Here is a 10,842-nt window from a genome sequence, read left to right as displayed (position 1 = left end):
ACAGGTCCTTGTTTATTATCTATATTTTATATATAGTAGGGTGTATATGTTAATTCCATTCTCCTAATGTATCCCTTCCTCATACCTTCTGCTGTGGTAACCATAAGTTTGTTTCCTCTGTGTGGGTCTATTTCTGTTTAGTAAATAAGCTCACTTGTACCCTTTCAGATTCAATATGTAAGTGATATATATTTGTCTTCTCTGTCTGGCTTACTTAATATGATAATCTCCAAGTTCATCTGTGTTTCTGCAAATGGCATTATTTTATTCTTTTCTATGGTTAATATTTCATTGTATATATATACCACATCTTTATCCATTCATCTATTGATGGACATTTTTTTTCCCAATGGACATTTAGGTTCCTTTCATGTTTTGGCTATTGTAAATAGTGCTGCAGTGAACACTGGGGTGCGTGTATCTTCAAATTCTAGTTTTCTCTGGATATATGCCCAGGAGTGGGATTGCTGATCATATGGTAACTCTGATTTTAGTTTTTTAAGGAACTTACATGGTGTTCTCCATAGTGGCTGCACCAGTTTACATTCTCACCAACAGTGTAGGAGGGTTCCCTTTTCTCCACACCCTCTCCAGCATTTATTTGTAGACTTTGATGATGGCCATTCTGACCAGTATGAGGTGATATCTCATTGCATTTCTCTAATAATTAGTGAAGTTGAGATTTTTTCATATTCCTGTTGGCCAGCTGTATGTCTTCTTTGGAAAAAAAACACACACACACACAAAACGTTTTTTTGGCCTTGTCATGCAGCATGTGGGATCTTAGTTTTCTGACAGCCACTGGATTTTCAGGGAAATCTCCAGACTAATTTTTAAGGCTATAACACCTTCCTATTCCTGTGCATTTAGGTATGGTATCAGAAAGGTGCCTGGAATCTCAGTTCCCTGCCTCTTTCCAGGAATGACTTTATTTCCAACCTATTTTCTTTCTCCTCTAAATTGTATTTACATTGCTCACTTTCCTCTTAAACTGTCAAGTCAGCAGTGTATAACATGCCTACGGGGCCCACTCTAATCCATATAGAGTGAAAAGGTGAGGACAGCTAACTTATTCAATGGTTATTCCTTGTCAGGCATAGTTATGAGTGCCTGGCTTCACTGACTCTTAATCCAAACAACACTGTCAGATGTAGGCACATCCCCTTTTTATAGCTGAAGAAACTGAGAGGCACTCCTGGCTTGAGTCTACTATGTGTCTAACATCTACACTATGCTACCTCTGATCATATTGTTAGCTATCACATGCTATGTATGAAGTTTTAATATCTATTAGTGCAGTTTAAAATCTATTTTAGTGCCATGGACTCCACTGCTGTGTTTTAGCATGTAATCCACTCTGACTTTAGATTCCTTTTTGCTCTTTACACATTATAACTGGTTATTGGCTGTTTTCTATAAAAAACATTTGTTGTTTCCTCCTCCAAGGTTTTCTTCTGAGGAATTTTCAGTTATTTTGTGAATATTTATCCTCATTTTGTGGGTACAAACTTCCATCATACCCATCTCAGTTTATACATTCACTCAGGCAGATCCAGATCACGGGTGAAGTTACTCTCAGCCGTCACTCCTGAACAGTGCCTGTCACACAGAAGGTACTATGGAAGCGTTAGCTGCCTCAATATTGAATCAGCTCTCATGAACACTTTGTGAGTCAAACTTCAGGGTAATGCAGGAGGAAAAACAAGTCTGAAAACTTGACAGTGGAGCCGCTTCACTGGAGTGGGGTCATAGAGGCTTCTGCTTCTCTGATGGGAGATTAGGAATTTTAGGCCTGGAGGCTATACTGAGCTGCTCACAGAGGTCCCTCCTTTTTAATTCCTCAGGACACCAGTAGATACTGTCTTCTCCTAGCAATTTCTACTTATCTGGCTCGGTGGTTGAGCTGCCTATGAGAGAGATCCTTATACCACTGGGCCATGCCAGGGCAGGCTGCACTGGGACACCAGCTGCTTGGAAGAAGATTGTGAAATTAGTGTTAAAGGGAAGCCTGTGAAGACAGGCAGGAAATGAAAACAGCACAAATGTTATATAAATGAGCATCTCATTATTAGGCAGCATGTGGGGAAAGCTCCAGGGCTTGATCTCACAGCACCCAGAGGATGAGAGTGTTGTTAAGTTGCTCATAGTTTCTGCAAGCCTGCTGGCTTGCTTATTCCAGGGGAGTTGAAGGTGGGGGTGGGGGGTGCTCTGCCCCCTTGCTAGCTGAAGGCTCAGATCACATTCTGCGCACACGTCCCTCCAGGGCCTCCAGCTCAGCCAGCACTTCCTTGGGCAGATCCTGGTTGACCTGCTCTGTCAGATAGCTCCGAATGTCATGAACCTCCTGTTGCCAAAAGTCCTTGGGAAGGGAGAACAGCTGGGTGGTGTCTATGGCCCCCAGGCTGCTGAGATCCAAGGCGCCTTCCTTAGGCACCAGCCCGATGGGTGTCTCCCGGGCACTGTCCTCCCCGTCAAGCCGTCGGCAGATCCAGTCTAGCACCCGGGCATTCTCTCCAAAGCCTGGCCACAGGAAGCGGCCTTCCTTGTTGCGCCGGAACCAGTTGACATGGAAGATGCGGGGCAACCGGACCCCCTTGCGCCCCTCCATGCTCAGCCAGTGTTCAAGGTAGCGCCCAAAGTTGTAGCCGAAAAATGGCCGCATGGCAAATGGGTCATGCATGATGACTTTCCCTGGGGAGGGGAGCAGGATGGGTAAGGAATCTCCTTTCTTACTGGAGAAGAGTATCCTGCCTCCAGCTGGAGGAAGCTGTGAAATGGTGGTGGTACTGGAATATCCTTAAGGCAGGGCTAGGGGAGGGGAGTGGGGAAAAGATACACCTGGGAAGGGGTGGGCAGGAGGAAGGTCTGGCTCAGGGAGGGAGAGAAGAGGCAAGGTGGGGACAGGAGCAAAGCAGGGAGGGCACTCACCTTTGTGTTCAGCCGCTGCAGTCGCCTCAGAGCGCATGGCACTGCCCACGAACACCCCGTGGCGCCAGTTGAAGGCCTCATATACCAGGGGGACTCCTGGGGTACCAGGGCACATGGTCAAAGGCAGCCCTTTATCTTTGCACCATCACTCTATCCCTTCTGGTGATCTCGACTCCTACTCTCTCCTAGGACCTCCACTATGGATTTTCAAACCCCATGCCGCCCCCCTCCACCTTGATTCTCCAGGTGGGGGGGTGCTCTACAGGCAGACAGCTGTAGTTAGCAATCCAGGTTGAGGCCCTCTGAGCTTTAAATACAAGAGGGAGGTGTGCCCTGATAGAGAGCCTGACTCTTAACCCAGAAGGCACAGAGCCTGCATGATGTTTACCTTTGGGTCTACGGCCTCCAAAGATGATGGCGTCAATGGGGACTCCCTCTGGGGCCTCCCAGGCGGGGTCTATGATGGGGCACTGGCGAGCCGGGGCACAAAAGCGAGAGTTGGGATGCGCACAGGGCTCCTTGTCACCTGGCAGAGCAAATACAAATACTATCACTTCCAAGGGCATGTCCACTCCCAACACACATACCTTTGCAGGCACTCTTGCACAATTTCTTTTTGCCTCATCAGCTCCCTGCAACCTTGAGTTGGAGGTTAGTAGGGAGAAGGGAGCCAGAACATGTCCCCTGAAGATCAAGTTATTTATCCATGATGGTGCTGCCAACTGAGTTATGGGAGAAAAGAATGGGAGAGGAACTGGGGTTTAGCAGGATATTAATGTTTATACTAAGTTACAGAACTTGGCCAGTGCTCAAGGGAATGGGGTTAAATACTGTCATAGAGTTATAATAGAAATTTTGCCCCAGAAACTCTTCTTTTATGAGATTATCATTTAAATAAACACTCAAACCTAAGGCAAAAACTGAGACTGTCAGGTCAGTATTTCAGATAACTGACTTTCCATCAGCAAATGGTGGAAGACAGAATTTCCTGAGTTATCAAAATGCAAACAGGAACTAATTTTAAAGCAGGCAGTATTTTGGTAATTTCCCTGGGTCTGCTTGGACCCTGCTGGAGTGACAGGGCTTGAAGAACTCAGTTGAAGACGTAACCTGGACAGTTGTAACCTGAGGAGGTCATTTTAGGCCCCTTCAGATGCCTGGAGAGGAGATGGGACCGAGTCAGTGGCATATGTATAAAGCCCCATCATGGGGGCCCTGAACGGGCACAGTACTTTCTCTGCTAGAAGTTGCTGCTCAGACCTGGGGGGCAAGGGAGTCACAGAGCCAGTGTACCCTGCCCTGCTCCAGCCCTGGCTCCTGCCTCTACCCTCATATAAGAACCATCCCTTATGCTTCTCTCTGGCACTTTCATCCTCAGTTCAGGACCTAGCTCAGGGTATTATTCTGAGAACTGAAGCTGGTACAACATGCCCTAGTAATACCCCTGAATCCAGAGATGATGAAAGGGTTGGGCAACTAGCCTATGGGGAAATATGAAAGTTTCTTGGATTTCGCAGTTGGGTGGGGAGGCTGAGGAGGGCTTAATGATGGTGTTAGAGAAAATGAAGGATGATTACATGAAGAGGGTGACTGCTAAGCCAGCTTGGAAAACTTGAATGTAGGCTTCAGTGACCACAGGCCACCCTCCCCTGCTAAGCTCTTCTTTGCTCCCAACCCTAGATCTCGGCTGTCTAAATGCCAAAGGCCACTAAAAGCTGAAGGTCCAGAGTGCAGGGCTGGGGGAAGGGGAGGGCGGCAGGGCACTGGAGAGTAATGACATGGTTGAGAAACTAGCTTCCAGGAGAGGCTAAAGAGCTGGTCTAACTTCGTTTGAAAGGACTGGGGTGAATATGTTGGAAGAGCAGGGGAAAGTTAACAATACTGACCTTTAGCCAATGGTTATTTTAGGGGGGTGGCGGTGGGGACCCAGGGGAGGGGAGGGGCAGGCTTCCTCCTTCCTAATGGGTCCAACTTTACGGATTGTGCTTTGAGTCCAATTCTTTCTGTAATAATTTCCAAGACAGCCCTTCCCCTTTAAAAACATTCAGCTTATATTGAGAATTTATTATGTATTTGGCACTATGTTGAACCTTTTACATGCATTATTTAATCCTCCAATACCTTATGAGCTAGGTACTGTAATAACTACCCCCATTCAAGTGATGGGGACCCTGAAGCTCAGGAGGTTTTAGCAACTCAGTCAGGCCCCAGAGCCAATACTTGGTGGAGCTGGGATGTGACTTGAGATCTTGCTTAGGGTTAGAAAACAGAACATTCATAAATCCCTGGGCCTCCCAGAGGTCCTGGGAGGTGGCTGCAGGTTCCTTTACATCAACAAGGTACTGAGCCCCGGGTCTGACTAACCCCTCATACCAGGTTTCCAGGGTTTGCCTAGCCAGGAGGTCACGGTGACTCCAGGTGGAAGAGGCTGATCGATGCCCTCCCAGTACACGCCACCATCGCTGGTCTCAGCCACATTGGTGAAAATGGTGTTACTCTGGATTGTGGCCATAGCATTGGGATTGGTGGTGGCAGAGGTGCCAGGGGCCACCCCAAAGAAGCCATTCTCAGGGTTGATGGCCCGGAGTCGACCTGTTGGGAGAAGTGAAAAAAAGGAAGGACTAACCAGGAAGAGTTGAGAGGCTCAGTCTTGGAAGGTCTTGCTCAGCTACTCCCTGCCCTGAGCTAGACCCTAGATCTGAGGGGAAAGGCTCTGCATCTCCAGGGTGGGGACTGCCAGGAGGCAGGGGTGTGGGGCGGTTGTTCAGGAAAAGGTTCTCACTGACAAAGTTCATCCTGAGCAGTGAGGGGAACGTCGAACCAGAACCCAGAGTATGATCTGAGGGCCTCTCACCATCACTGTCAAACCTCATCCAGGCAATGTCATCCCCGACACACTCCACTTTCCAGCCTGGCAGTGCCGGCCGCATCATGGCCAGGTTTGTCTTGCCACAAGCACTGGGGAAGGCGGCTGCCACATAGCGCTTCTTCCCCACGGGATTGGTGATACCCAGGATCTGCGAGTTGGGGAGAGAGAGGACAAGGAAGAGAGCACCAGACGGAGGTCAGGAATGGTCTGCTTGGGAAGGACAGCTGGGGTCGACAGGGAAGACCAAGGTTTATTCACTAATTGGGTACACCGCCTGGCCATGGGGCCTGGGGTGGCAGCAAGGGGAAGTCCCCCAACAGTCAGCAGCCTCAGGCCAAAGCTTCGGGCATTTGGGCTGAGTCCTTGGCCTCCAGTCTGGCAGTGGAGAGGCGAGGCTGAGGCTGGCTGGTCAGGCCCCACCCCTGGCCTGCCCCTCTCAGACCCTCACCAGGCCCTCACCAGCATGTGCTCCGCCAGCCAGCCCTCATCCCGGGCCAGCCGAGAGGCGATGCGAAGGGCAAAGCACTTCTTGCCCAGCAGGGAGTTGCCGCCATAGCCGCTGCCGAAGGAGATGATCTCCCGCTGGTCGGGCACGTGGCCAATCAGGGTTTTCTCTGGATTGCATGGCCACTGGTGCACCGGCTCCCCTGGGGACAATGGATTCATGGGGCTGCTGGCAGGGGCATCAAGCATCAGGGTGTCAGGGGCTGGAGGGATTGGGGTTGGCAGGAAAGACACTGGGTGTCAATGGGTGGCTAAAACCTCCTACCTCATGACACCTGTCAGCTCCTGTGCCCCTATTCTTGGATAATTCTTCTCAATCTTGTGCAAACGACTTTGTCAACACAGACTCACTCCCAGCCCACTCCTGCTCTAGAACATGGGACTTCACTATCTTACTAATCAGGATGGCTAGGCTGTGGGGTTCCCTCTGAGTACAAGCGGGCCTCTGTGTCCTCCCCTGGGCAGAGCAGGTGCTCACCTTGCCCAGTCAAGGGTTGGCCCACAGAGTGAAGACACTTGACAAAGTCGCCATCTCCCAGGGCCTGAAGCACAGGCGTCCCCAGCCGGGTCATAATCCGCATGCTTGCCACCACGTAGGCAGAGTCTGTGAGCTGCACTCCGATGCGGGACAGCGGGGAGCCCACGGGACCCATGCTGAACGGAAGCACGTACATGGTTCGGCCTACGGAGGAAAACGCCACCTGGATGAAGGGTTCCAACCTGTTGATACCTTCAGTGCCCCTGCCTCTGTGTCCCTGCCCTGATTACCCTGCATGCAGCCTGGAAACCTCTCATCCACAGCTTGCTGGAACTCAGCTGGGGACATCCAGTTGCCCAGCTGCCCACGGGCCCCACCAGCCGGGAGGGGCACCGTGTCCCGTTGAGAAGCAGTTACAATCACCGTCTTGCTCTCTACTCGTGCCACATCCTTGGGGTCTGTGCGGGCCAGCCAGCTGGGGGAGAGCGGATATCAAGAAGATAGTGGCCAGCAGACCGCCCTCACCCCAGACCCACTCTTTCATGTCCAGCTTTGTCTCCAGGTCTTCTGTTGGCCTTATTTTTTCCCATCCGTTTGCATCTCAGTTCTTCCCCCAGATTTTTTTTTTTTAATTTTTGGGTCTTAGTTTGCGGCATGCCAAGCACATGGGCTCAGTAATTGCAGTGTGGGGGCTTAGTTGCTCTGCACCATGTGGGATCTTAGTTCCTGGACCAGGGATCAAACTCGCGTCCTCTGCTTTGCAAGGCAGATTCTTAACCACTGGACCACCAGGGAAGTTCTCTCCCCCAGGTTTTGTCCCAATCTAAGGGGTAGTTCCCTTGGCCCCCAGCCATCTAATGGCCTCTGCCCTGGCAGAAACTCCCTGAATTTGTAAGTAAAAAAAAAAAAAAAGTAAAGGCTTTTATTTGTATCAACTTAACATAAAAGTATAGACCAACCGCAATAATTTCTGATGGTTTCCCTCAAAGCTCCATTCTGCTTATTCCATTGGCATGGTCTATTTAAAATTGGATTTTGTCTCGGTAAACCCAAAGTGGCCTCCGTCCACGCAGCTGCCCCCATGTCGCAGGTTGCTGGGCTCAGGACTTACCAATTGTTGTACTTTGGGAGTTTTCGGATGAGTCCCTGCTGTTCCAGAAGGGCCAGTGTGGCAGTGTTCTCTGCCTCGGTCCCATCACAGATGTGGATGCCCTCTGGTTGGCACAGGCGGGCACTGTGCTCCACAAAGTCTCGAACCTTAGCAGGCAGTTGGCCCAGATCTCCGCTGAGGACTCGCAGTGTCTGGATGCTACACCGTGACGACCAACCCCAGGGGCTCAGCCTGTGCCAGCTAAGCCTGCGAGAGAAGAAACAAGAGAGGTAATGGGCCAGGTGTTCTCATGGAAGATGGGCAAGTCAAGGGTACAGAGGGCTGGCTTCTAAAGACAAGCTAAAGTCCATCTGGGTATAGGCACCACGAAGAGGTCAGACTAGGTAAAGGTGATGGGTTCAGGCCATGTGTATTTTGTGGCCTTTATGAGGCTTAGTGAAGGTGTCTCCTGATTAGCAAGGGACAGGTATCACCAAATGAGCATAAAGGCACATGTCTGGCAATATGGAAGTATATGTTTAGGCATGCTGATGTTATTGTAGGCTTGGCTCATGCCCATGGTTTACTACATCTGGTCAATGTCTGGAAATGAGGTGTCCTGTGGCCCAAATGTCAATAAATTGTGCCCAGGTGACAGCTTCATGTTTCTGGTGTTCTTTTCATTCTCAAGTATAGTTTTGTATGCTGTAAGACTGTGAAAGCTTCAAGCAGAGGACCAGGTCTGTGACGTGGTTAAGTCCCAATTTTTTCGATTTGGGCCCTTGCACAAAGAGTGGGTGATTGGATGTCAGGGTTTCAGGCATTGGATCTGTGGCTGCCCAGCGGCCCAACAAGGATTGCATAAAGTGTTGCCACTGGGTAGGTAGGTATTTTCAAACTGTGTGGAAGGCTGACTGTCAGGGAATATCACTGGCTGGGCTGCATGCCCCAATTCTTAGAACAGAGCCCCTGGAATCTGTCCCTTCACACCCTTAGGAGAGGGAAAAGTAGGGTCTGCTCTGATTGGCCTGGACCCAAGGTGAAGTGATGCAGAAAGAGCAAAGGCCAAGAGAGGGAAGTTACCCTCCTCCTATGCCAGGGCCTTGCCCACCAGCAACTGTACCCTACACGCCCAGCACTGCATGACCCTGTCCCTCCCTTGGCTCTCTTTCCTAAAGAACAAATGCCTAGAGCTTTGGCGGTGGGGTGGAGCATTAGACTGCAGGGTGCTCAGACTCACAGGGAAGAAGCCTGGGGAAGAGAGGACACTCAGGCCGTGCCTGGGAGCTGGGTGGCTTCACTGGGCAGGGCAGGGTGGAGACCTAGTGTGGCCCTAGGGGCAGAGGAGGAAGCCTCCTGGGACCTGTTCTGTTCTGCCTCTGAGAGTTTTCCCCAAGCATTAATTTTAAAGGCATTCAGCCTTGGGGAGAACCTCTCTCTGTGGGGAGACTGCCTCCGGGAGTCTCCTGTGAAGCTCCCCCTGCTCTTCTCCAGTCTCTGGAGTGGGACCTTCTCCTTTTTCTCTGCTCCAGAGACCACCCACAATGGCTAGCCTAGTAGAACCAGCTGTGGGAGAGACAGGGGGTCGGCTCAGACTCTGAGACAAAAGCTGAGAAGGGAGACTACAGAGGGAAGACAGAAAGCTGTGAAAAGGTGGTGACGATAGACAGGCAGCGCCTGGGGGTTCGTCCTAGACAGGGGATGAAGCCAGCCAGGTAAGAATGAAGGCAACATGGTCTCTACCTCTACCATGCCTCCCTCCCTCTTGGGACCCCAGACCCCTCTAGCTGTGCAGGGCTCCCCGCCAGGTTCCCATCTGGGGGAGGCAGGGGGATGGCTGTTTACCTTCTACCTTCTTTAGGGAGCTCTGAGCTCAGTCCCCAGGGGTTCGTGCATCCTTGACCCCAGGGCCCTACTTCTCCTCACTGCAACCTGTGGAACCACTTACATCTGTACCAAGCAAAGGAGGAGATATGGAGACTGGGCCCCGCGAGGGCGAGCGAGGAGGGGGAAAGGAAGTTCTGAGAGTGGCAGATACAGATGGTGTGGTCAGGGACCAGCAAAGCAGGGAGAGGGAGGAGGGGACGGAAACAGAGACACCCGGAGCGGCTGAGGCCGACCCGATCTCCGGCGTGACGCACGAGCCGAGAGGACGAGATCCAGACACATTCGCCACCTGCCCGTCTCCTCCTCTCGGATGCAAAACCAGGCCGAGGGGGGCGAGCAGGACAACGCGTACGGCAGCCCTGAGGGGGCGAGCGCGGCGGAAAGTGAGGGTCGGCCCCGGTCTGGGGGTCACTCACCGCAGGCCGGGGCGATACATAGCGGCCATGGCACCTGCGCTGGGGCTGCGGGGTGGCCGCGAGAACCGAGCGGAGCCGGAGAGATAAGGAGGGCGGGGAACGAGGGAGCGGCGCCGAGAGCGGGAGCTCAGGCTAGGCGGGAGGCGCTTAAAAGGGAGGCGGGCCGGCGCAGGGGCGGGACCCAGCAAGGCCGGCGAGACCCTCTCTCCGCCCCCCGGCTACCCGCGGGTCCGCCCAGCCGCGGCCCCACCAGCTGCATCCTAGCCCCCAAACCCTTGTCTCCCATTGGAGGACTGGTTCCTCTCCTCGGCCCCGAAGCCCCGCCCCACCGGTCCGCCTCGCCCCCTGCACATGATGAAATTTTGAGGACTCTTGCTCCTGGGAAATAGCGACTGGCAGGCACTGTGTGGCAAACAAGCCAAGAACTAGGGCCGAGGCCAGGGGTGGAACCCACGGAAAGCTGGAGGTTTAGAAGCCGGAGGCTGGGCTTTGCCTTTCCCTTTCCTCCTGGGGCTTGGGCACTCTGAGCCCAGGCTCTTCTGTTGTCCAGGACTCGAATATCAGGAGCTCCCCAAGCCTTGTTTCTTCTCCCGGAGATGCGGATTCTTCTCTGCCCTACCATGGTGGTAATGTCTCTCCACCCCAGTATCTCATCTTTAGGGCTCTGGAC

General features: G+C 52.1%; 1 protein-coding gene across 1 annotated transcript; it reads right to left on the bottom strand.

The window, feature by feature from the left end:
• Nucleotides 1-2,043: 2,043 nt before the first annotated feature.
• PCK2 (phosphoenolpyruvate carboxykinase 2, mitochondrial) lies at nt 2,044-10,380 on the bottom strand. Its single transcript, XM_040227299.1, has 10 exons — nt 10,173-10,380; nt 7,891-8,136; nt 7,070-7,254; nt 6,780-6,983; nt 6,257-6,444; nt 5,783-5,945; nt 5,302-5,520; nt 3,317-3,454; nt 2,929-3,024; nt 2,044-2,691 (listed from the first exon to the last, which is right to left on the bottom strand). Exons 1-10 carry the CDS (start codon nt 10,199-10,201, stop codon nt 2,237-2,239), a joined length of 1,923 nt encoding a protein of 640 aa, XP_040083233.1. The 5' UTR covers nt 10,202-10,380; the 3' UTR covers nt 2,044-2,236.
• Nucleotides 10,381-10,842: the final 462 nt, after the last annotated feature.

Source organism: Oryx dammah, unplaced genomic scaffold, assembly GCF_014754425.2.
Source record: "Oryx dammah isolate SB20612 unplaced genomic scaffold, SCBI_Odam_1.1 HiC_scaffold_26, whole genome shotgun sequence".
NCBI lineage: Eukaryota > Metazoa > Chordata > Mammalia > Artiodactyla > Bovidae > Oryx > Oryx dammah.
The sequence above is the reverse complement of the archived record's forward strand: the minus strand, read 5'-3'. Positions and strand labels throughout refer to the sequence as shown.

What these genes read in the sequence shown, in the direction of transcription:
- PCK2 (XM_040227299.1), bottom strand. Translation starts at nt 10,201, where the DNA reads ATGGCCGCTATGTATCGCCCCGGCCTGCG. An exon ending in GTTTCCAGGCTGCATGCAGG is followed by an intron (nt 6,984 to 7,069) that starts GTAATCAGGGCA and finishes TTTCCTCCGTAG; the next exon opens with GCCGAACCATGTACGTGCTT. An exon ending in TGGAGGCCGTAGACCCAAAG is followed by an intron (nt 3,025 to 3,316) that starts GTAAACATCATG and finishes CTGGTACCCCAG; the next exon opens with GAGTCCCCCTGGTATATGAG.